Raw genomic sequence first — 26,979 nt, 5'->3', positions numbered from 1 at the left:
CACTGGAGCCCTTCGAAGAGGGCATTTGCCCTCCTGGTGGGGTAGGGGCCAGTTCTTGAACGGTGGATCTAAAGCTGTGCGGAGGGAGGAAGTGCTTGACTTTCCACAGGAGGGAGTGCTGACACCAAGCTGTCTTGAATTTTCTTAGCTATGTGCGTCTTGAAGGAGAGGTATTTGTCAATGTGGAACCTGACGGACTTGGCACAGGTGTGCTCTGGTGTGAAGCCCCCAGGGTTCATGGTTGATAGCCAGGTCTGTATATCTGGGTGTTCAGTGTTGTTGGTGAGGAGTTGGAATTCGGTCTTGGACGGGTTGAGCTTCAAGTATGCACTGGACATCCAAGACTGGATCAGCAAGAGGCATGTTTTGGGCCTGTGGATATCCTTAATGGAGTCTATCTTAAGGTATAGCTGTGTGTTGTCGGCGTATTGGTGGATGTTTTGTGTGGCTAGGAGATCTCCCAGCGGCTCCATACATAGATTGAAGATTACTGGCGAGAGGATGGAACCTTGTGGCGATCTAGAGGAGTCCATCAGAACAAACTGCTGGCGGTTGGCGTGGTAGGACTTGAACCAGCATAGGGCAAGGTTGCTGATTTCCCCCTCACCCCCCCCTGCGCCGATGTCTGTGGGTGCCTGCTGGTCTACTGTGATGAAAGCGGCAGAGTGGTAGGGTCGAACCAGGAGGCAGAGTTGGCCAACATCAAGGATGTTGAGGGCGTTGTTGAACACCTGTATGGTTGCTGTCTCCGTGCTGAATCTGGGTCCGAACCTGGATTGGTAGGTTTGGAGGAGATTGTTGGTGTCAATGTGTTGCTGGAGTTGCAACACATGGACACCAACAATTGCAACAGTTGCTATTGCTGGATTTGCACGGCTACCACTTTCTCTCTTACCTAGCAAGGGAAGATGGGTGATGGGGCAGTAGTTACATAGGTTGTTGGGATCCCAAGCAGGTTTCTTTAGTAGTGGGAGTATTTGTCCTGTCTTTAGGGTAGATTTGAAGGTGCCTTGGGTCTCTTAATTTCTCTAGTGTCGTCTCTTTATCGTTACTGAGACGAGTAAGAACACTTTGGTAGTTCTCCTTTTCCTTCCCGGGTCTCCCTCTTTCCATTTTATCTGTTCCCTTCAGGGGTAATGTCACTCGGGTTCTTTTCGTTCGGGTTGGATTTCCCAATACACTTGGCCGACTTCTTGTTCAGTTTTTCATATTTTGCGATTTCGTCTAGGATAGCCTTCTGGTACCCAGTGTACCAGGGCAATGCGTGACTCCAGCCCTGTAGTGGTCCCAGCATCGTTGTAATGACTGACGGTCCACCACTGTTGAAAGAAAAATAACCAGGATAACGGAACATAAGAGCTGCATAAGGAATAGAATTCATTCTGCACCTATGGTAGGACATTTCGTTGAAATGATCCATAAGGCAGAAGAATTAAAGTGGTTGGTGGTTTACAAGGTGAAAGAGAGTAATGATATGAACATCGACAGGAAGAAATTATTAACAGAAAAAGAACACATTTTTTTAACAAAATGCTGTGAGACGGGTCTCAATGAAAAAATCGAGTGATACAAAATGAAGTTATGCTACCACTTGAACTGGATATAAATTTGCATCAAAATCGTATAGTGTTGTCCAAAAAGCGATTGATGAGGAAATACGATTGAAATTAACGTGTTCAGCTCTGTAGCTGAATACAACATTTACATGTTGAAAAAAGCATAGAGAAACATATGTGAAGAACAACTTTGATGGGGTCAGGAAATTAGATCTTTATCTATGGTGCAGGAAAGGCAGTACCAAAGAATAAATAAATAAATACGGAGTAACGAAGGCAAGAAAAAAGGACCTGTAATTCCAGAACGATAACGTGACGGAATATCATTGGATAGATGGAACCGCGCCTATCTACAACAATGTAGAAAAGAACATGGAAATGGACATAAGCCGGAAGGAGGAACCGACTGTGACGCGGGCAAAAACATCCGGGTATGCGAACAGAGTCGACGGAAGTCAGAAGAAGCGAGAGAACGCCGACAGCAACCCGCGAGGCAGATGGATCAAGCCCTTTAGCTAGAAGGTAAGCGAAACATCCGAGACAGCGAATGTAAGACAGAGCGGAATGTCCATATTTCTAAAGACATGTTCCGTGAGTTAGCTATAAGAGATATTGGCGCTTAGTACACCAAGAAGCCGTTTAAAGATCACGCGGGCGGAAAGTTTCAATTTTTAAAGATACACCTTTTGTTTTTGCTTCTATAGATATCGGCACTTAGAACACTAAGAAGCCGTGTATAGATCACGTGGGAACCCGGGACGACCGATGTCGTAACCATTGAAGCAAAAAGAGGCATTCATCTCGTACAAAGATCACTGAAGGGTCGGGATAAGCTGGAAACAGCAAACATGGCGGACTCTAACATGGGAAGTCCTAATTAAGGTACATACCCTAGAACTAAGTGTAACACCAGATTATGCTTATTATACATAGGATATGTAGTACCAGTTTAACCAGGAGTAACCAAGTGACTTTTCTGTATTGATAGATGTTGCAAAAGGTGAACCCAAAAAGGCAGTACACAAGTGTTGAGAATTAAGAAGCACCTAGAGATAGATACCTGGATGGATGAAAATAAACAACCTGCAGGTAAAAGCCAGAAGGTAAATAGTGTACCATAACAGTAGGGTGACAGCGTTGGGAAACTAAATAAATTATCAAATGCCCCTTTTTTAAGAACATGGGAATTACGGTAAAAAATAGAGAGGGTAGGTCACTAGAAAAACGGTAAACCACGTTATGAAAAGACGTGTTGTGATAATGTCCTTTACCAAGTAGTGCATGTCTAGTACTGAAGAATTGGAAGAATATATTCTCTCATGGTAAATTGTATACCCCGAATGTAGGAATAAGACTGCATAGAAGTTGGGTTAATAATTAAATCCATTCTTCATACACTTGCTTCTCACAGATACCTTCTTGTGGAATTCTGGCCCAGAAATGAAACAGATGTGAACCGAACACATGAGCCTTGACCAAGAAGTATAAAGAATACAAGAAGACCGAATGGTCACTACATAACAGACTGTTGCTATACAAAAATTAACCCCTGAAGAATTTCCTGAAATTATGGGAACTGATAAAGGAAAGAAACATGTTGGGTAGTGTGGATTGTAGAGTGAAAGGATGTATGAATGACATAAGTGTGAATGAGTAGAGCACGATTTTTATGGGGAAGTTGGAGTACCCAGTGAAGAAAGGAGAAGATATAAAAAGTAAATGAAAAACTGAAAAATGTGTCTTCTACTATCTAATAACAGATATATGTATTAGAAAATAGAATGTTATGTAGAAGTTGTCTGTGGTCAATGATACCAAAAATAGTGGCAAATGTGTAATAATTGAACTTAGACAAAAGTGCATGATGCTGTCTTTGTTGAGATAATTGTGAATGTATTTTAGTGGTGTTTTTACTGAGAGTAAATAAATTGATATTTTTGATTAAAAAAAAACTGTTTGGAATAAGTATGTTGTAATTTAATGAGTTGAACAACATGCAGGACTGAGTTAGAAGAAGGTACTAGAGAAGCAAGGGACCCTTTAAGCATTAGTGTGGTATGTTTAGTGGTTTTGACGTTTTGAGGGTTGTCTTAAAGAGGTCCAGATAAATATTCCCTCTAGTCTCTTAAAGTTTTTTCAAGTCTTTGTGGTCAGGCCACCACTTGCTCCTTCTCTTAATCTACAGTTTCCAGAACGCCTGCCAGATTTGTAACTTGCAGGTTCTTTAGAGTTCCCAGTCTTCTCCCCTTGTCATAGTGACTGAGTCCTTGGCTTTCACCAGCATTACCGTCTCTGCGTTCTGCAACCCCTCATCCTCTTGCCTAATACTGCTCGTCCCAGTTAAATGGGGTTTTCTATTTAAAGGGACATGCACATTATTAGTTTTACAATAACACATTCTTTTACCTTCATTATGGATCCTGTTAGAATGTCGGCAGAGAAAATCTTGGATGAATCTTTAGAGAATTCCTCACATGAACAGGATTCCTTTTCCCCACAAGGGGAGTCTTCCAGTGAGGTCCTGCTTGCCTCATCACCTAAGGAGGGTGTTGCGGAGCAGGCTCGCATCCCTAGCCTCACAGGGATAGAAGGGACAAATTCCTGTGATTCGTTACATGGGACACAACCAATGTTGTCAAGTGAACTATTGATTTTAGAATGGATATGAAGGCAACCTGTTGTGTGATAGTGCCTTAGCCACTATATTTTGTACAAAAATAGTGCATGCCAACTTCATATGCATATCCAGATCCTGGACTCTCTCCTCCTTTCCAGTCAATATTGGCAAATATAGAGAACATTTAGGGTTCTGGATGCACGTTTGCAATTGGTTGAGCAATTACAGGTTACTGTGGTCATTACATTGCAATCCTTTCAACTATGATATTACAAATGTGACTCGATTTTGCCAAGTGGCTTGTTGCTTTACAGTAACATTATTCAGTGATCTATACAGTTTCTTCTGCACAAGCATACATTATTCAGTAACCTATACAGTTTCTTCTGCACAAGCATGCTACATGTGAATTTCCGAGTACATTCATATAGATACGGTCTTTAAAATATAGCATAGACGGGGGAACAAATGTAAGTTGCAAGCTACTAGGCAGGCCTAAAAAGCCATTCGCCACTTCAATTCTATATGTACAACACACTATTTGTTTACCGCCAAGAGTCAAATATCACTAACGATTTGAGTCCAAATTTAACGCCCTGGGATAGATTTTTTTTTTGTTTACAGGAATATCTTTGACTGTCTAAAGAACTCTGCCAACACTGGTTTCACCCCAACACGCTTCTGCAGGGCAGATTTGAAATAATCTTATTCTACTTAGACTGAGGTAATGTTCAAAGCAAATCATGAAAATCCATACATGTCAAGACATATTAGAAATCATAGAAAGTTTAAACATTGTAGACAGTTTACAATGAAGAAAACCTCGTTCAAAGTTTAAAATAAAGGGAAAGAAAAAAAATGGGGAACGAAAAAAAAACGATAACGTGCTGGTGATTAAAAACACAGTATGAACTGTGACGAATCTGGACAATTCGTCCCTTCTCCCAGAGGTGAGCCCACCCCCTTTGAGGTTAGGGAGGTGAGCCCGCTATGCAGGCACTCCATAGGGGTCTGGGCAAGTCGGACCTCACTGAGAGTGACTCCACCTCTTGGGGACTAGGGCGTCCATTCTAGAGCAAACTCCTCGTCCAAATCACCCTGTTTGCATATATGGTGTGGAAAAGACTTTACTATCTCCTGCAATGACTATATTCTACAAAGATTGTCCTCTACAGGTATTGGATACAGGCAAAGCTGAATACAGCCTGAACGCCATGGTTTGTGAAGGACAACAGTTTTTTTTTTTATTCCTGTGGCATTTACAAGAGTAGAAAATCCTACATAGGAAAGGGAACCCCTATGCAGAGGCAAGCCTCTGCATCGTTGACATACTGAATGTTTGGAGCCAAGCTGGGCTGTAGGACCAGTAGCAGCGAGGAGAGTGAGCAAGCCGTGAGCTGGACACCTGAGGGTTGGCATTCTAGCTGACAGAGGAACAGAGGCTGGAGAGGGAGCATAGACTGGAAGACCTGCGTCTTATTTGGTGGTGCAACCACTATCGAGCTGTGGTGGGCCGGTAGGACGCAGAGACCAATAAGAATGAGGGAGCCGGAGCCCCTGAGCTCTGCATATGTTGGACCATAGCTACAGAGATGAGTAGCCGCAAGTAAAGCAGACGAGGTTATGGGAGCCTGAGAAACCAGATGATGCAAAAACACTGATGGGGATTGAGGCAAGCATGAATATTGTGATTAACAGCTGGGAAAGCTATCAATGTTACAGGAGCCTGAGAAACCCTTGTGTGTAACTACCCTATGAACTGGGATTAAAGGTCTTTTATTTGTGCATACTCTGGGGGATGCAAAAAGATACAATGACTGGAAACCTAGAACAGTGCAACTGCTCTTACTGGCTGATGTGTGAGGGTTTATTTTTATTTTATTTTAGAATCGAAGTACTGTGCTCATGAGTCTACATTTCTACTTTTCACTCCCAGAGAGGTGTGACGGGATAATGGATATTTCTTTGCCATTTATGCAAAGTGCGTTTCCAAAAGAGGGTAGGTGATTGAATCATGAGCTGCCCTCATTGTTTAATGACTTGGTAGTTAGATTCTGTTCTGATCAGTATTCGATGTGAAGGGATAACTTGAGTAGTGTCCTATGGATTTCTTTTACTGCTGTCCAGTTGGAGAAACCCGGAGCATTAATTGCTACAACTTTTGCTTCTGTGGAAAACATGCAGAGTGTGCTGCACCACACTCTATGGCTGTCCTCTGTGTTTGCTGTGCTCGGTTGGAGAAACAGAGTCCCTGCCTCTAGGTGAGATGGATTGAGCCACCACTGCAGGTTCTTTTTTGAGCTGTTGATTGTGATATTTTTCTCCAATTTTTGTCTTTCCATTAACCATGCTATTAGGACTTACTGTGCCAGTAGGCAATGCACCCTTAGGAAAGTTCTGGCCATTGCTTTGTGTGTAGAGAGAAGAGATGAGATGTTTGGTAACCCAACCAGACCCTGATCTGTTTGGAATAGTGCCTCTATGAATTTGAGGAACTGGATGGAACAAGGTTGGTTTGGAAGCCAAAGTGTTGTAGGACTTCACATGCCTTTTGTATGTGCCTCTGAACCTGTGGGGAGTGGGTGGGGCATGATCAGTATATTATCTATGTTTGGGTGTATCATGATCCCTCCTCTCTCATTCAGTAAATCCATACAAGGGGTTAGGAGGCTAGGAGTTCTGTGAAGGCACTGTGCTGGGCACTGGCTTTATCCTAAAGGGTCAAATTACAATTTGAAAATGATCACCCGCTGCAGAGCCTATACTTGTGGTTGAATGAAAAGGGTCCTGATGGTAAACATCACTGAGATCGATGGTGCTCGTCAAGTCCCCTTGAGATACTAAGATACTAAGAGGCCCTGCCTAAAAGTGTGCCATCTTAATCAATTTTGATGTTGTGTTTTTAGATAGATAGGGGAGATTTCTTTCAATGACTTTGGTACCAGGAAAACTATGGAGTATATATCTTGCGCTTGGCTGTCTGTTTAGTTTTTTTTCCCCTGTTGCTATGTTTTGTATGTACCCCAAAGGATGAGAATAAGTGAGGCCCTCTTTTCCAACCAACCAGACAAGCTGACACATGTTTCGTATAAAGGCACTTTCTCAGAGCCCAAGTGCAATTTAATATCTAATTATTAGCACAATTTGAAAGAGATAAACTCACCAGCAAGAGAAGTTGTCTTGATATTAAATTGCGCATGAACTGTGGTGACCACCCCTCACACACCTGATTAGCCAAAAGGCACAATCAAGAGCATCAGTCGGAGTAACGATGATTCTTCTCTCTACACTGTATACCACAAACGTAACTAAAATAAATGAACTGTTGTTATCATGGACTCAATACTAACGAGCATTGTATTTTACCTTTTGACCATGAGAAAGCATCCTGTGCGGATAGCACACATCTGCCCAAGCATGACAGAGGATATACTAATTTATAAAAACAGTGAACTTTTGTCAACAGAACAATCAGTCCATTATTGCCATATAGCCTCAGCAGATATCCGTATTGAAGGACAAGTTGGGAAACACTCACCCTACATCGAATTATTAACAGGGTCCCGAAGCATAAATTCAGACTTCCAGATACTCAGTAGCACAACCCCTAATTCACTTGCAATTACAAAACCAAAAAGGCCAGCGTGCTAACGGCTCATCTGTTGGCTTAAAAAAAGCAGAGCATAGATGGATGCGGTTGGCATTTAGAAAATCGAAACAAGGTGGAAAATGGTGGAAAATAGTGGAAAATGTTGGGTGTACCAAAAACAAACAAATCGGTTCCTTTTTTTTCTTCTTCAATGGTGTTTGGCTGGACGGCCCAGAAGTCTTCACCCAGCTGCTCTGCTTTTGGGTAGCTGATGTAAGCCATCACCACAGTGCGACTTCATCTCTAGGTCAACTAGTCCGCTATATCCTAGAGCAGAAGTAATAGTTTCATCTGTTGATTGATCTACGGATAGAAAAACCTCTCTGACCTTGGTGCACATGCTTTTGGCAAGACTCTAAAGCTCTGGATTTAATGTAGCTGCTTGTCTAGTGTGGAACCTCTTTGTTCTATTTGTAGTACGTTTTGCAGGTATAGTAGTAAGACCAAAGCAGACTGTTTTTATTATCAAAGGGTTTCTTCCTGCATGGGGCCATGTAGAGCCCATTGGTTTGTCGAATTGCATCATGTTCAACAAGGCAGGATGTGTGCAGTGCCACCATTATCTGTGCATACATGAAAGACTGTCACTTTGAAGCTGTGGCTATTGAAATCTGTTAAGATAATTGTGAAGATTATTTGTGCTGGAATTTATGGAGTGCCACATTTTGACCGTAGGGCAAGTTACTGCTGATAGTAAAATGGGATAATAAGGCTGTTATGTGTTTTTGTGTTTTTTTTTTTTGTTTTTTTTTTTTAGGATTGTGATGCGGTCAAGTCTTTTCTTTCCGTGAGAACATTTTGTGACCTATTTCATACTTTTTCTCCACAGGTGTACCAGCACTCGCCCAGGAGAGACAGGAATGGATGTTACGAGCCGCTGCACCCTGGGCGACCCAAACAAGCTTCCAGAAGGGGTGCCGCAGCCTGCTCGTATGCCCTATGTCTCGGACAAACATCCCCGCCAGACCCTGGAGGTCATTAACCTCCTGCGCAAGCACCGGGAACTGTGCGATGTGGTTCTGGCGGTAGGGGCCAAGAAGATATATGCCCATCGGGTGATCCTTTCTGCCTGCAGTCCTTATTTTCGGGCTATGTTTACTGGGGAGCTTGCTGAAAGCCGTCAGACTGAGGTGGTCATCCGAGACATCGATGAGCGCGCCATGGAGCTACTTATTGACTTTGCCTACACCTCACAGATCACTGTGGAGGAGGGCAACGTGCAGACTCTGCTGCCAGCTGCTTGCCTTCTGCAACTTGCTGAGATTCAAGAGGCCTGTTGTGAGTTCCTCAAGCGCCAGCTCGACCCATCCAACTGTCTAGGCATCCGTGCCTTCGCAGACACCCATTCCTGCCGCGAACTGCTGAGGATTGCTGACAAGTTCACCCAGCACAATTTTCAAGAGGTAAACTCACCAAAGTGAGGAGTTTTGAGTAATGGGAGTTGGTAAGGAATGTAAATGCTTAAATCCAAAAAACGAAATCCATTTAAGTCTATTGGACTATTCGTTTCTATGGGCTAAGCCTCTGTTTGCTTCTGTTTTATGGCACTTTGCATGAGCATGCTCACTTCAGTTGGATCACTTTTCGAGCTGCATGGGACAAAGCATACTATTTGCGTTGATGGTTTGTGTAAACGCGCATTTCCCCAATTTCTGATAATGGACTGCAAACCGGCCCTTTTACATCCACTAATTGTAATTCTTAGATTACGCCTTCTGATGCATCATAGCACTTCCACACTGGCTACTAGCTGTCATCACTCTTCTGTACTATCCTATCCAGAACCCTCTTAACACACCTAGCTTTTGCCTGGCTTTAAACATTCTACAAAACTGCTCAGCAAAGAAAAAACGCAATATTTTTGGGAGATTTTAGAACTGAGATGACTACCAATCTGACCCTTTGCCATCACTCTTCAAAAGTAAAATAATACCCTCTCCGATCCTCTACCGCTATTGCAGTACTACACCATATAGCTTTGTCTGTACATAAGTTTCAGTACTGAGAACCACATTCAGTTTGGTCAGTGGGTCATAATTGTAGAAGTCTGTTAATTGCGTTACTTCAGTATTGAGAACCCATGCAGCTCTGTTAGTGCACATTAATCTCTTTGTGATGTGCAAGTACATGATGCACTTAACTCTGGTCCTTAATTACAGCAGTCTCTTGAATCCCTAGCATGCATTAGATTAACACACAGGATCACAGTTCCCTTAATACAGCCTTCATAGTGTAGATCCAATGCTGCTCGTATGTCTGTAAATGAATCCTGCACCAGTGTCTATTAGTTCCCGTTCTAGATATGCGAGCTGCTTGGCGAAGAGTTTGTGTTTTATTGAAAAAATGAAATGCCTGTTTAATTATTATACAAATATCAAAGATCTCTTGTAAGCCCCTGTGCTGTCCTTACTGATTTGAGTAGATCTGTTACATTTACAAGTTGGATTTCAGTGGAATTATGTGCATGTTATCTAATAAAATCAACAACTGACAATGAAAAATACCTTCATACTTCCTGCCAGACTACACCATGCCAGTGTTAAGCATACTAGTTGACTAAGATTCTTGATACTACCACTAGGTTGGCTAACTGAAATGTCAGTGCTGCTTCATACATACATTAATCTGACAGTGTATCCCTTAGCTGAGAGGTTTCTGGGACAGAAGGACTAAATTGATGTCCTGAACTCTGAAAGCTTTTTTTCCTTTAAGGGTTTTATGAAATGAGTGGGACTACCAATTAGTATGCTAGTGTTTTAACCCTTTCTTTTTGCCGCCACCCACCCCCCACTCATACCTAAAAGTCAGAAGATGCGTTCAGTTTTCCCTCCATCTGATTGTTTCCTTTTGATCAGATGTAAGAAGTATAAACAAGCTCTTATTGGCTACCACTGACTCCATAATTTGAGGGAATTTCCAATATGGTAGACCAGGGTCGAATATCTGTTTTGAAGTCCTTCGAACAAAACTTCCCTTCAATAGCATGATCGTATGTCTTTAAAGAGGAAGGAACTGACTGGGGGCATTTTTATGGAAGAACTCTTGCCAAATAAAGCATTACAGCTTTTTACTGCATCCTCCCCACCCCGCACTCATTGCTCACCCCAGTCAAGACAACTACGATAACATGTGGTACTAGCACCTGGCAGAAGCATTCACTGATTAGCACTCCCTGGCAAAGATGTCAACAAGTCCACATACTCGGAGGTGGGAGAACATCACACCATTATTCTCTTGCCCACTATTATAGGCCAAGAGCAGGAGTGCTGAATGTTAAATAGAGCCTGCTGGGGCCTTGAAAAACTGGGATTCTGGAGCATATTTCTCATATTCTCTAGTTGGTAACGCCAGAGACTACCCATACCTGTGCAACAGACTTTCTTGTACCGAAGAGTCAGTCTGGCAGGATCTCAGCTTGTCTGTTGCGGGGGTGAGACAAAATGTCTGCTTCTTTATAAGATATATTTTCACCCGTAAGATTGGGCAACCACTGGCAAGTGCCACTGTCCTCACCATGAGATAGGACAAACTATAACATGAATTGCAACTATGCCTTAAAATTGCAGGTGACGTCACTACAAACATTGGTAAGCTATCCATTAGCTATCCATTAGAACAACCACTAGTTCAACATGAACGGTTCTTTGACTGATTTGGAAGTTGTTAGCACTCCTGCCTACCATTTTAAATTCTTCCCTAAAACGCATATCTCTCAAATGAGCATAACATTCCTATTTTATCAAAATTCCAAACCCTAGTTGTTCTGATCTAAATGTGGCTTCCCACATGTTGCAAGTTCCTCCAGCTACTAGATCCAACTTTTGAAACTGATTTAGTTATTTCTCCTAGCTATCACCATGGTCTTCTCAAAGTTGAACTCATGTAACTCACTGTATGTGGGGGCCTAAAACTGACTTTGAGGCTTCAAGTGTTTGCATGTAAACGGATGACTACACCCAGAATGACTTAAATTCAACATTTATGTATGTTGGCATTTGTAAAGTGCACCGAACCCTCAGTCATCTGGGCACTGGTGAGAATACATACATGGAAACAATCAAAAGTAGACATTAAGAACCGTTATGATATACATTGTGGTCTGTGGGTCTTGTGTGAACAGCCAAGTCTTGCGTTTTTTTCAGAAGGACCAGAGGAATGGTTCGGATCCGAGTGATGAGGGCAGGGCATTCCATTGTTTGGCGGCCACCACTGGAAAGCTGCAACCCCCTACTTTAGCTCTTTTGAATTTGTGTAGTGAGGTGTGCGGTAGATACCAGGGTGGGTCTGTTGGTGTGGGGTTTGGCTAAAATGTTGGAGAGGTACTTCAGGGCCGTGTTTGTTAGACATTTTGTGCATGATGTACAGGGTTTTTAATCTGATGCGGTCTTGAACAGGAAGCCAATGGACATTCCATATGGCTGCAGAAATGTATTCTTTCCTGGGGATATTTAGAGCTGCTTGCAATGCGCCATTTTGGATTACTTGTTTTTTTATATTGCTTGTGGAGGAACCTGCAAATAGGGTATTGCAGTAGTCAAGTCTGGATAGTATGAGGGATCTGGCTAGTGTGATGCAGCGTTCTGTCTGCAGGCGTTAATAACTTTAGCAGTATATGCTGCAGCAGAGGCCGTTGCATTGACATGTCTGATTAAGGAGAGGAGTTGAGTCTGGATAGACCCCTAGGGCTTCCAGTTCCATCAAGACAGTGATGGCATTCCCATTTATAGTAAAGTATTTGTAGTCTGCATCCAGTTTGAGTCGAGAGTCATTAATAGAACAAAAGGCTTTGAGTGTTGGAGAAGTGATGTTGCTTTACCTCATGGGCCCGTTGATACACCATGGTGAAATGTACTAATATATTCCAAAATATCGTTGAGAAAGTAAATAGCACGAAATTGTATTGTATTTATTATTTAACTGTTTAATGTTTAAATGATGGTTGCTCTTCTTTATCTGATTTTAGAAAGTTTCAACACAAATGTGTATTGTGTTTTTGAAGAAATTCAAGAAGATTTTTTGCTATTGGATAGTTTATGGTGCTTAAATGCACCCTGCAACAGAAGGTTTGTATGGCTTGTTAAAAGCAATAAACAGAACTAACCTTAGAAAAAGACTTTCACTTCAATCTGGCAAGCCCACCAGAACATCAGTGTTATGTATATTTTCGGTGGCCAACAATGAATACCCAGTAATTTCCTTAGTTTGATTAAACACCAAGAACATTTGCACCATGCCCTGATTTAAATCTGTATTAACTCCTTGCTGATCAAAAATCACTATCTGGTTTCTAAAGAGCAACCTGCCTTTCCCTAAGGCATAACATAGGCTGTTAGATGCAATTGTCACAATGCTCCATTTCCTTGGGGCTGTACATGAAGTAGAGATGCGAGGGTATTTCCTTCCACCCAAAAAACCCAATTCTGTTGAACGCTATGCTGTTTTCCCAGAGCAATGGGACTTCCTACATTTGTTGGACTTAAAGTGGACTGGTCAGTCTTATTCCTTAAACGGGCTGCTGATTTTGCTGACAAGACTCCTACTCATATCATTTCTACTTTAGCTCTTCTTCCCATATGATTGAGCTCCAGTACAAAGGTGTTATCTGCCAAGCCTAACCTGGTAGACTCTGGAAGAAAAACTTCTTATAGGGCTTCTTTTCAAGTCCCTGGATCCACAGGCTTTGACTACGACTGACTCGACAGAAATTTGGAGGCGAGGAAGGCATCCTGGATAGCTATGTTTTACTATCCCTGATATTTTCTCTCCCTCCTTATAGAGCAACCAATTCTGCTATACACAGAATAGAGTTGTATTTTAACACGGTTGGGAGACTCCTTGCACCTATCACTTTTGGTTGGCATGTAGTTCTAGAACTATGCCACGTTATTCTTGCAGATGTGTGACAATGCTCCAGATGTCACTTTCCGCCAGAGGGGAGCCCCTCTCGGAGGCAAGGGAGGTAAGGCCGTTAATCGATTGTCCCCCGCAGGGGTGGTGACATGCTTGAGGATCTCATGGGCCTAGACTATGCCCCCACCCTACGGGACAAGGACGTGCATCTGAGACACGGCCCCATTATCATCCAACCCTGATGTGTCATTGCAATGTGGCAGACAGTCTCACTATGATGGGTATTGGGAGAAAGTAGAACCCAAGAACGCTACTGTCAAGCATGAAGAGTGTTCGACCAGCTGTTGTCAATCAAACTGTTATGCTTAGATAGTCCCAGCTACTGAAGCTAAACAGTAAAGGACTAAAAACAACCTTGGGAAGGAGAAGTTGGCGAGCTTGGTGGTTGACAAAAAGCCCACTAGTTCGAAACTGGGTGTTCACAGGCTATCAAAGCAGCTGTGCGTAGTGACGAGCGCATCAATGGATACCAGGAAAGCTTCTTGTCCGTCAGCTGGGAGTCGACAACCTTGAAGTGGAGTCAGTGTGGTGGTGGCGGCATGACATGTGTTGGCTGGACAATGCGATCCAAGAACTATGGCGAGACCACCAACTCTAGCCTACTGTGAAGCGGCTTAGGCGACTAAGGGAAGTACGTGGAACTGGTTGCGTGACCTGTAAGGGGTGGATATTTTTGGTACGAAATTTGTGCCCAGAATGCCAGCAGTAAGGCGCCGCAAAGTCAAACGGGCTGAAGAAGAGCGAGACTGAACCCGTGACACCTGGAGAAACCGGTGAAGAATTCCCAGAGAGACTGTAGCGGTAGTAAGTATGGGAGGTGGCCAGAAAAATTTGAGAAAGTGAAACCAAAAGACAGAAGAAGTACATCATATTGTGAGGAAATTCCCATGTCATTTAATAAGTCTGTGGTTTTGATAAGATCGCGAAGGACTCGGAGCCTCTTCCTCGTCCCACTGGGCGCAAGTTGAAGGATAGTGTTCAAGTAGAGAACACTAAATCTGTGGAAAGAACTTAAAGAATTGATGAAGAATCTGAAATTGAAGTAACTCAAACCATTGAAGAGTCGAGGAGAGCTTGGGGAGTGTCTCCCTAGTGCCGGTGGGGCAAGTTGAAAGACAGTCTTAAAGTCCAGGAAAAAACTGCTAAAAGTTGGTTATAAACAAACTAGAAGGGAGCCATTTTCATAGTTCAGTAATATTTCTGAGCACCGTTGTCAAACACGAACTGAGTCATTCTCCTGGGTTAGAATATAAGAACTCTTTAGTGATTTGTGTTTAAGGGACAGGATAGAGTAGGAGTTTTGACTAGGACAGTAGGTACCTTTGCTTTGGACATCAGACTTCAAGATGGACCAGAGTTTTCGTTTGGTTGAGGTAGGGAAAACCACCTTTACGGATTGGACAGGATTGCATTTATTTTTGATGTATAAAAGTTTATATCACCTGACATGCCTTCACTTCGTCAGACTCTGCATCATTCCAGATCACCACACGTTTGTCTGGAATGTGTAAATGGATAGACGGTGCACCCTTTGACACCCATCATTGAAACAAAGCCAAAGCGTGCTAACTCGTGAGGCCTCACAAAAGTAGATTTCTTAATGTAAGAATAGCAAATGCTGCATGCAATTTGCATTTTAAGGTGTGTCGGGACCTTCTAAATGGCGGGAGTACATGGGGGGCTTTCAGGCTAGGTTGGCTGGGACATTTTCTTTACACCTTCCTTATTTTTAGTTTTCGAACTATATTTCCAAGATCAAAATAACTAGCCATTCCAATGGATTGTGTCAAATGTATTCCACATCTTTGACATGTAATGTCCACAGCTGCGCTGCTTTGGAATTTTACCGGAGAGGGCATCCTGCGTCGATGGAGTCAGGTCGATGTCCCTCGAAGGCCTCCGTCGAGGGTGACGTCACCGGATGTTATAAATAGGTCGCAGTGCACATAGCTTCAGTTCTGTTTTTTTCCACAAACCTGTTTGCTTCGAGAACTCGGTGCGCTTAGTTATCATCTTTGAACAAAATGTCTTCATCTTCTACCCCTCCGACTCTGCAGTCTGGGTTTAAGACATGCCGGAATTGTAAGTCCAAAATGCGGTGCAGGTCTGTACTAGGCATCTGCTTGTGATGTCTGGGCGAAACTCATGATACTGACGACTGCTCGAAGTGCCAGTCGTTGACTGCCAACGCCTTGCAGAAGCGTAAGGGGAAGTTGCAGGTAGGTCGGGTTTCCAAATCTCGTGAAACCAAAAAAATCTATGGGTATTTCCACCGACGATTCGAGGTGTGACTCTCCCCGTCGGAAGGAATACAGGGGCTCTCGGTCTCAGAGTAGTTCCCGCCACTCGTCCTTGTCGAGGCACTCCCGGAAGCGGCATCACCGTTTCCATGGTCAACTTTTTTTTTTTGTATGGTGACACAGCACTTTAGGTGCAGTGTCACAGAGAAATCCTTTAGATTTCTCTTAAGGTTTAAATACCTTTTTCTTGGGTGAATTACCATTCCCAAGAATAGTAAAGTGAGATTGACTTGACTTGCCTTTTCTCTTTGTAGGTCGAGCACACAACATCTTATGTGGAGTGCTGGGGGGTTGGGGGCCTAACCAGTAGCCCCTTTTCCTACTTACTCATGTAACATTTTTTAAATTACCCTCACAACTTTAAATGGCTGGTGGCAGTGGTTTAAAGTTCCTACCATTGTGCTTTTCTACTGCAGGCTGAATCCTCATCTGCCGTATAGCACCCATATGTGACCATTGTGACAAAATGGCCCTGGTCAGTGGGACCAACTAACCCAGAGACTAACTTTGCAGGAAGACCTTCCACGACTGGCTGTACTACTTTGCTGCTGCAGGAACTGAGTGCCAGGGACCGAGAAATCCATAGTCGAGTGCTATGTCTGTAAACTGGCTGAAAGCTCCAGAAGGCTCCTGAGGACCCTCCCCAAAGCAGGACAACCAAAGCTAGAGTCGCCTCACCAGAGTGCAGGACTTGAGGAGTGAAGGAAGCCAAACCGGTATCCAAAATCTGTGGTGGTGCCGCTGATCCGAAAAGAGACCGTAGCTGCAGCCGACCATCGAATTGCTGCTGCAGGAGTCCCCAGATGCCCTCCCTCTTGTCCCCAAGACTGAGGCCCGGGAACACAGGATCTGCAACCAGATAGGAGCCAGCTTGACTCTTTCTCTTCAACAAACTCACTAACTTTGTGCAAAACTTTTACTATAGAAGTGCCTCAGCTCCATAGACTTTGCTCCAATTGACTTTGGCTGTCCTGGTTCCCTGCAGACTCTTCTATTCCATTTACTTTGATTCTTACTGCCCCTCATTGGTGATGCATTGGTTTTAAACCAACATTGCTGGGAAAGGTTTTTATCTAGACTTCATTGGAAGATTTAAAGTGCTCACATGCTCTGAGAACCTGTTTAACCTTTTTCCATACTTTGAGCTTGGCAGAAAGGAAAGGTTAATCTACCAAAGTATGCAAGTGATATATAAGGAAGTGTGGACGTTCATAAAAAGCGATGCCACCTGCCCCGAGTTCCAATGTATTGATATATTTTAGCGAGCAGAGAGAACGTCAGAGGGTCGCAATCGCGAGTGAAAATAGTGGCAGCTAATGAACAATGGATGGTACGATTAACGACCTGAGAGAGAAAATCCTAGAAGTCATCCCGGGGGGAGACTGCGGGCTACGGGCCTTTGATTCCCCCTTAATACAGCACCTCACGATTGGCCAAAAACAGTGGATTTTCAGCAATTAACCATTGACATGAATTATCTGAGGATCCGCTAATCAGGGAGACTGCAGGCACCAACGCCTTTGACCCTTATTTTTGTGACAATTTGCTGATATACTAGAATAAGAGTTATCTGCGCACACTGTAATCCACCTGCTACTGACTCCAGCATACAGGTCCATTACTGGCACCACCCCGCTTGTTCAAACGAACAATTCTTGACGGCACCTGTTAACAACAAAGCCTCTCTCCGGTGCAGAGACAAAAGACAAAGTGACGGAAAGCGAACCCTCCACCTTGCTCAACAAAGGTAATGGCCTCTAAACCAGGTCTTTGCACGAGACAGCGCGCTAAAACAGCCCCCACCAAGCATTCATTCCTTGCACCAGTGGTCATGCTACCTCTCTAATGGAAACAACAAGCGGATTCGCTGGCGTTTTCACCGACACAAAACATAGATCAACAAAGTCATAATGAGAATGAAATTACGGCCGACGATCTCAAAACAAATTGTAGAGATGATGTAGACTCAGTGGCAGGACAACTTAGATACGAACATTTTGATAACAGACGACATCTTAACATGTAAGATTGACAAGAATGATGATGATGAAGATGAAGTAGTATTCACTGACATGAAAGAAAAGAGTACAATAGAGCTCAGCAATTTACAACGGTGTAATGCGAACTTGGATCACCATCATGCAAAGAAGCTCAATAGCACTGATAACCAACACCTATCGAGACTAGACAATGGTAGTGAATCCTTGCCATACACAGATAAATCCACGAAAGATGCCCAACGGCCAATAATTCAGCAAATTGATGTTCAACTTGAATTAAATGTCATGAACACTGAAGATAACTCGACATTTTCAGCAAATCAAATTCCTAACATGACCCCCCAATCAATACAAAAGAATAAAGCAACCCAAGCCAAAGCAATCTGGAAAGCGAATTATGATGAACTGAAAAATCAAACTTCAGCATTAAAGAATTTGCCAATTTTGCAAAATAAACGCATAGAATGATTGTATCTAGACATTACAGAAATTGAAGATCTAATGGGGAAATCATGAAAAACGAAAGGAACTTTTCGGTACAATACAAATGGGGAAACCAAGTACGCAAAACACAAGGACGACCTCAACCCCGTTACAGCAGCCAGCAAAACAAAGATCTGAAAGGATAACTGCCAATGAGTTAACTCATAAAACGAGACCCATAAAAAAATGGAATGGAAAGCCATTACAAGGAAATGAGGCATTGGAAAAAAGCCAACAAGATAATGGGCAAGGGAAATGCAATTGTAATCACAATGACCCTCCCTGTGAGTCTATTCGGACCTATGGTAGAACTGAAATACCTGATGGCTGTTACAACTCATGCACTGAATCTGTTTCTCAAGTTGTACGAAACGATAGGTGAATATATGAAAGACAAAGCTACCCTTCTAGCAGTGATGCACACAAAACTATACCTGGAAGCATTCACCACAAAAAATGAAACAAGATTGAACACAGGAACTGAGTCATCCAGCCAATGGCAATTAAGACTAATCGACATCATCAGGAGTGATGGGGCTGTTAAGGCCCAAATGACCAAAGATATCCTGGGAATACTAGCAGACAAAAAATTCAAGATCTAACACTAAAACCGACCTATAACACCAAAAGCCCCCCAATCATCAGAAAAAACAGGAAAGAGATGTCCTGATAATGGAGGACATGCGTACTGAAAAAAGACCATCATAATAAAAAACAAAGTTAACACAAATATATCAAATCCAGATTACAAACAAATGGATGAACAGAGATCCAACGGCGTAAACAATGATAATGTGAACTCACAGATTCCACAATTGAGCCAACCAAATCAGAAACTCAGTGTCTGGACCAGATACTTTTCCGTTATTTCAACGACAAAAAAATCTACAGAAAATCCCCCCCACAAATGATACATAACAAAAATAAAATCCCTCAAGGAAAAAAAACAGGATTGAGAGCCAGGCTCTGTGGTATCTCAGAAACCAGCAACAACACAAAAAGATCTGGCGTCTGCAACCCAACCAGAGCAACACCTGGACCCGTTGATGTCAGAGGAATTAAAAACACGGGAGATTTAGATGTATGTATGTATGTGTGTATATATATATATATATATATATATATATATATATATCAATACTACCATGAATGGAGAGGATAAATCGTTAATTTTGGTGGATGAATATGTGGAAGGGCATATGATAAATAATGAAACAATCGAATTATCAGAAGAAACCATCACAGAGGACAGATCTGAAGCAATAGTGTTAGAATACAGTTCTATATTGGAAATCTCATTTGCAGATCAAGCTCAAGATTTGACAACCGACTGTTTCTCAGATAACTCTGCCACAAATGTTGAATGAGACCATACCTAAACTACCAATTTTTGGGAACCCCAGACGGAACTCGACGTGTGTGATGATCAATTTTGAACGGATGACACACAGACGGACTAATCCTGAACTGAACAAACATCCTCCGTCTGCTACAAGTTATTCCCCAGCTAAAAAACATCAAATCTAGAGAGATAAAACTAGTTCTCACATGAAAAAACTGACCAAGTATGGGTACGATTTGAAGAAAAAAATAGCTAAATTTAGTGACTATGCAGACCAATTAAAGAAAATGGGCTTCTTATGTATGCAGGACAAAAAAGAAAAATCTGAGACCCAACCACTACAAGAAGCCTCAAAAAGAAAAACTAACGTCCACATGGTATAACGATGGATCCTTATGATCCGCTATCTAATGATTATGACAAAAGCCACAGTGACCAGCTTAATTCCATTGCTCGCAACAGATACTCGCCTTGTAGACAATAAAGACAGAATTCATAAGTTCATCCTATACGACGAGAATGACTCTTGGACTTCAGGAATCTCCACGAGAATTATTGAATCAATAACAATTAAAAAACTCGAGGAATGAAAATAGCGGTTTGCTCCTGGAATACCAGAGGTGCAGGCCACTTAATGAGGGATGACAATGATGAACTCACAAAATTTCAAATTGGTCTACAACAAACTTAGCTCTATGAATAACCAATATGTGATGGGTACTTTGTGTATATGAATCCTGCGAGAAAACGGACAAGAGGACGGCCCGTGGCAGGATTGCTGACATTAGTGTAAAAATAGACTGTACAATAGAAGTCAAACATACCTCATACCCTAGTCCTTAGATCCTTTTAACCACATTGGAATACAAGACACTAGAATTCACACGTAAAAAAAAGACAGCAGAAAAATGAAGCTTAATAAGCTACTGATCATAAAATTATACTGGAACCCCATAGCCTTAAACTCCGATATAGTCATTGATACCATCTTTACTGCCATCGATTATACCCTTCGCCAAAATAACCATACAGATATACTAGCATGCAGAGACTTGAATATCCACATTTTTACTCGGGATGGAATGAAAATCTATCAATCAAAACTACCTCAGACAGCCCGTCTATGGACTAAAGAAATGGAAAAGCGAAATATGAATATGATCAACGGGAAGTATCCAGAAGACCAACCAGCTAAGCCAAAGCGAAATATGAATATGATCAACGGGAAGTATCCAGAAGACCAACCAGCTAAGCCAACCTGGTAACGAGGTACAGCAACTGCGGTACTTGAATACTTCTACTTCTCGGATGGCATAGCAGAGAACAACATAAAATGTGCAAATACAACATCAGACCAAAGTGATCACACCAAAATAGCAATAGAATGGGCAGTGAATACCCCAGAATCAATTAACATACAATTGCCCACCCTAGAACTAAACACTGGAATGAACCGCTTAAGGCTTTCAAAACCCCAAGTTGATGGACTGACCAAAACCCAACAGGCCCCATACAGTGACCTTTAAAAAAAAAAAAAAACAATATGTATGGTTGTTAAAATCCTTCATGATATCAACGGCGAGAAAAGACAAACAACTTAAACTCCACACCCATGCATATAATGCACAAATTGCAGAAATTATAAAATTTGCGGAATAAAATCAGGAAAGCAAAGAAATCTGGCAATGGGTATGCGAAGAATACCATCAAACATCTAAGACCAAAAGTATAAAAACCGATTGAAAATGTTAACAGCAGAAATGATGCATAAAGACGCTGAACAGATGCTAAATGCATTGCGAAACCAGAATATTAGATATCTATGCACATTGCTAAACGTAAATATAGACCAACATGGAAACATGTTTTGAATGTCACAGAAAATGATTGGATAAATCACTGCTCATCCCTATACAAACAGACGACCAAACTGAAGCAACCTTGAGACCTGAAAAGGAAAATAAATGGGATATTACCTGGGACCTAAATGATATAATAAAATAAATCAAACTGCTAAATCCATCTCGAGCTCCTGGACCTGACTGCCTGAGCAATGAAATGCTAAAACAAAATCCAGAGGCCTGGGCTGAATTATGTATGGAAATATTCTCAATCATCAATGAAACTAACATCATACCAAGCACATGGAAAACTGCCACTTTGATCCCCATTTTTAAACACGGGGATAGGAAAAACCCAAGGAATTACCGCCCAATTGCACTCCTAGACCCGTTAGGGAAGGTATTTGCAACCTTTCTATTAAATAAGAGAACAACTTGGGCTAGGAGTGCGGGCAGATGTGACCCGAGGCAAACTGGTTTTTTACAAAGAATGTAGGAACTAACCTCAATGTTCTCCTAAATCTGTTGAAACTAGAAGCATTAATAGACAAGCCAACAACCCATGCGGTATTTATAGACCTACAGCTGGCGTTCGACACCGTAAACGGAACAATGGTATGGAAAAAATTGAAGGCCTGGAAATGCCCAACAGGTTCTACAATTTCTATCACCCTGTATTCTAATACATCATTTAGGATCAGACTGTCACAAAAAAGCTACCTATCGGCAGAAATCATGATCTGGAATGGATTAAAACACTAGCAGCAACCCTGTTTCAAGGAATGGTGCGGTCAGAAATATTATTGTCCCTATGGTTCGGGCATGTGTTTTTAACCATACGTTGATCAATTGTACACACATTTCCTATGCACTTTACTGTAGTTTTCGTCTTTTGTACACAAGATCACAAGATGGCCGCGCCCTGCTGCCTGATTTTGCTTATCAGTTGCTGCATCGCCCAGGGTGAACTGCCTTTGCGACACTAAATCCTATCCCCCGCCCCTGAGCCTGACATCGCCAAATCATTGATGTTCTCTGCCTTTCTCCCTGACGTTACTAGGCAGCGTAGCCAAACGCACCCAGTCGTCACCTACGCGACTTTCCACAGAGCTCGGAAAACGCACATTGTCTCAACACATTGCGTCACAATTCGGAATATGAAACTACTTTAAAAGGAAACCGCAAGACTGTACAATTGGTAAAGTATATTTATTTCACAGTAAATGCTTCGAGAACATTCAGGGATTGACATATTCAATCAAACTGGAACTTTTTTTTCTTTGCTCTCGATCCGCAAATGTTTATCGTGAGTGACGAGCTGTTCCTTTTGGGTACACATGGTGTTCGTTTTGGGTAAAAGAAGCACTTTGGTCGCACAGTGAATTGCAAGGTTTGCATCAACTTGGCACTAGACCACCGTAAAGGTTATGTTGCTCCTAATCGCTGGTACAGCGTAAGGGCAGATCGGCCCTTGGCGAACGTCCCAAAAAAAAGTCAAATAAATCCAGTGATTGACATGTAGCTGCAGCTGGCGGTTGAAGAAACCATCGGTTGGTGTCTGGAATAGATGATGATCGCAGAATTGCAGGATGTACCTGTTTGCAAAACATAAAAATAGAAATGTCTCAGTAGTCGATCTTTATTACAATTAATCATTTTACTTATTAGCACAGCCGTGAAACAATGTGAGCAGAGGGGACACAACGTGGAAAGTACTCCACTATTTGCTTCCGAGGATAGTGCAATGGAGTACGTTCAGCTCTAAATGTAATGCGGAAGCTGAGACAACAATTCGAGGTGCACAATGTAATGATTTATTAGCGTTGAACCAGGGGGAACCGAGTGGTGGTCTACATGCGTGTTGATGCTGGACTGCCCATGTGCCCGGTAGAAAGACCAGCACACAAATGTTGTACTTGAGTTTCATTGCAATATGCCACACAGACCTAACGAGTATAATGTAACCCAGCAATAAAGGCCAGCTAATGATATTTGGACTAGTTCTGGTATAAAATCATCTAAAGTGAAACTTCCATTATATTCGACATTTCCATTCTATTGGCATAATGCAGACCGTAACACAGACTGTGTGAACGACTTTTCATAAACTGAACTTACATGTACTTAGGTCCAGTTTTGGAATGGACAACCTTATCATATCTTACATTATTACACCCCTCCTTCAATTCAATCCCTTTCGGAATGGTCCTGTCAAGGTCAAAAAACAATAGAACCTTTTACTGTGTGTGCGACGTGTGGGCTTCCTCAGCTCGCAAGCAAACATTCAAAGCTGGTGGCCTTCACTCACAGTGAACATACATTCTTAAGTTTGCAACATCTCGTGTCAACGCATCCATGAGAACTGGAATTTCAAGCACGGGCACAGGAAAAATGTGGGGGCTGTCACTGCTCTGTTCATGGCGCTGCTGAGGGGTATAGGAAACTTGGCAATGGCAGAATGCGCCCTACTCCAAAATTGTAGTCGAGGAAACACAACAACTGAGTCAGTGTCTAGCAGTAGTCCCACCTCTGCTTATTTCATGGCCTCCTACCCCATGGTATGTTTTCAGTCAGAGCTTCTTATGTAGCCTAGGTCACATCCCTTTTGTGTGACGAGCAGTTATTCAGCGGCTTGGGTAACTGTATGGTAAGGCAACTGCCGAAACCCAAACATTCTTACACACTGTTATCCATCTGGCCCTACCACGATCAATGAAGGTCCCACAGTAGCTCGACGAAACTGAAATGTAAAAGCAGTGTTGCATTGTATGGCAATCGTAAAATTTGTACTATTTGAAAACAAAAGGACAAAGAGGATATATTTCAAAAGAGAAATTGCATACTTTATTTGAACACTTCATAAAAACATTGTTGGGAAAAATAAAAACAGGTTGTAATCATTTGTACCGGGATTTGAACTGTTCAAGGAGCTCTGCTTTGGGTGGACAGGGCACGTTGTCAATGTTTTGTAGCAAACTATGTGTGCTCTGAACAAAATCACGTGCAATTCCATGAGTATGCATCTCCAAGACATTAATAAGATATTTCACAAAATCTAATTCCATTTCCTCATATACTGGCTTGAACACCCATTTTTTTGCTTCGTTTCGTAAAGGCCATAGAGTAGCGAAGCATCCCTAAGTTTCCTGCAGTCCTAGATTGTTCACGGCCTTCCTTGTTGTTATGCGCTAATACCGCTATTAATGTCCTATATGTCATCCCTCTGATGCCGAAATGTAATCTCTTTGGCCTGTACTTTAGGCAAATATTGTGGAACACCTCCAAATCTCCTGTGTGACAGAATTCTGCGAGTCCCTTCAGATCTCGAGAGTTTTATCAAACATAATCTTCTCAAGGGCTCTGTGTGGAGGTGAAGTTGCAATCAACCACTTCTTCTTCCGTGCCTGCTCCGGGGACAAAGGGCCATGTTCACATTGGTGGAAATGTGGTTTTCTGTCCAAGAGTTAACGTTGGAACAGTGGTGCATTAGTGACCGCCATTTTTCCAGTAGAATTTCCACAGACCAATCACATGTTTTGGAGCTCCACCAAAGATGGTTGCTGAAAGACTGGGACCACTGTGAAATACTTTCTGAACCTCCCCCCCCCCCCCCCCCCCCTCCCTGCAGCCGAGATTTTGTTATTGATTTGGCAACATGCCATACATCAAATTGATGTTTAATATTTGGAAACTGCTCTCTCATTGTCTTTGCTATTGAAACGTTTCTGTCCGTAGCTATGAGGTCGATTTGCATTCCCCTCAATTGTAGATCTTCCATTGATTTCTATAAAACCAAGTTTCTCCATGGCCACTGAAGATTTACATTCAGACACCTGCACGACCACCGAACTCACAATTTTTTTACTTTCCATGTCCTGAAAGTGGTATGTGCAGTACTTAGCAGAAAATCTGGGGCTGTCACACTGTCCATCGCCTGCTATCCTGAACAGTTTGTCGGAGAATGTACTTTGAATAGACAATTGTTCAATTTTCCAAGCTTCACTAATGGCAGTGAATAGATAATCACGTTGATAGTTTGTGGGATTTCATTTGTAAAACGCCGTACTACAAATGACAGAAACTGGACAACTTCCTGAAACTAGAGCCACTGAAAAGTAAAGCTGCTGCACACAGTAGATTGCCAGCTTGCAGTTTTCCCAGCATCGGTTGAGCGGACCATGAATATGTTTTATGTAACATTTCACAGGTGGCATGTATTTTGAAGTTACTGCCTTGTGTTAGACGAGTCACATTCACCAATGGCTTCCATACTTCCCCTCTCAACATTAATGTCGACTGCTTTTTGGGGGGCACTTTTTTGGTGGGTGTCGATTGTGTCAAGTGGTCTGCGACTAATTCAAAAGTATCTTCAATACATTGTTTCATCTTCATCTTGTGGAGCAGTCGCATTGTAGCAATGGTCCAAAAACACTTTGCTGGATTCGCTGGTCACATTAAATTCATTTTCTGGCCATTGGGCAAAGGCATCTCGAGTCTGAACACGCCGCGCCTCAATTAATAGTTCCTCCATGGTGAACGGTTTGGTAAGCAGCATCTCTCATTTGTGTCGCTGTCTGTGTCTGCATAGTCCGTACACCATGGGCAACTAGAGGACAGATTGGAAAAAGGATGTTCAGTGTAAATCCAACATACAGTATCGGACAATTTACATTAAAAAAAGCATATTATGAAGGCCTCAGTACAAAACACTTGCTAAAAAGAGAAACTGTTTATAAATTGCCTGATCTTTCTTTCTGTTGAAACCTTCTTTACTCTAACGTAACCAACAGCAAGCTAGTGCACCGACTCGGATCCATGTGCCTCCCGTTCTATATACGGATCTTGTTACATCCCTAGAAAAGAGTATCCATTTAAATTGAGTCATTTGTATGACAAATCAAATTAGACCGACTTTTTCATTAGAGGGTACTGTCAGTACGCTTACCTCTGGCTCCGCATCGACTACAAGGGATGATATAATTGTAGAGGACGCTCCAGCAACTCCCTGAAACACAGTACTTGCATTAGTATGTATGAAAATATTGGAAATTGAACACACACTTTGGGACGACGACAAAGGTACATATCAATAGCAAACCATGAATGAAACCTTGTGTAAACGAATGACACGATACGTAAATATGATCAGATTATCTCAAATTCCATGCATAAAACAAGTCTGGAACAGAATAGCGAAGTAAGACTACCTGATACGCGCTCTAATCGGTTGATGACTCCAGGCAAGATATGGATGCTGAATTTTGTTCCTTCATATTCAGTG

At 42.3% G+C, this 26,979-nt stretch overlaps 1 protein-coding gene across 9 annotated transcripts in view; it reads left to right on the top strand.

The window, feature by feature from the left end:
* The window catches only part of KLHL20 (kelch like family member 20), a 1,054,184-nt gene that overhangs the window by 379,602 nt on the left and 647,603 nt on the right, over positions 1 to 26,979 (top strand). For all 9 annotated transcript variants that reach the window (XM_069641184.1, XM_069641182.1, XM_069641180.1 and 6 more), the window contains one exon: positions 8,652 to 9,225. In XM_069641184.1, coding sequence (XP_069497285.1) covers positions 8,652 to 9,225 — 574 coding nt within the window. The remainder of the gene's footprint in view (positions 1 to 8,651; positions 9,226 to 26,979) is intronic.

This window comes from Ambystoma mexicanum, chromosome 1q (genome assembly GCF_040938575.1).
Source record: "Ambystoma mexicanum isolate Mex_15411 chromosome 1q, UKY_AmexF1_1, whole genome shotgun sequence".
NCBI lineage: Eukaryota > Metazoa > Chordata > Amphibia > Caudata > Ambystomatidae > Ambystoma > Ambystoma mexicanum.
The sequence above is the reverse complement of the archived record's forward strand: the minus strand, read 5'-3'. Positions and strand labels throughout refer to the sequence as shown.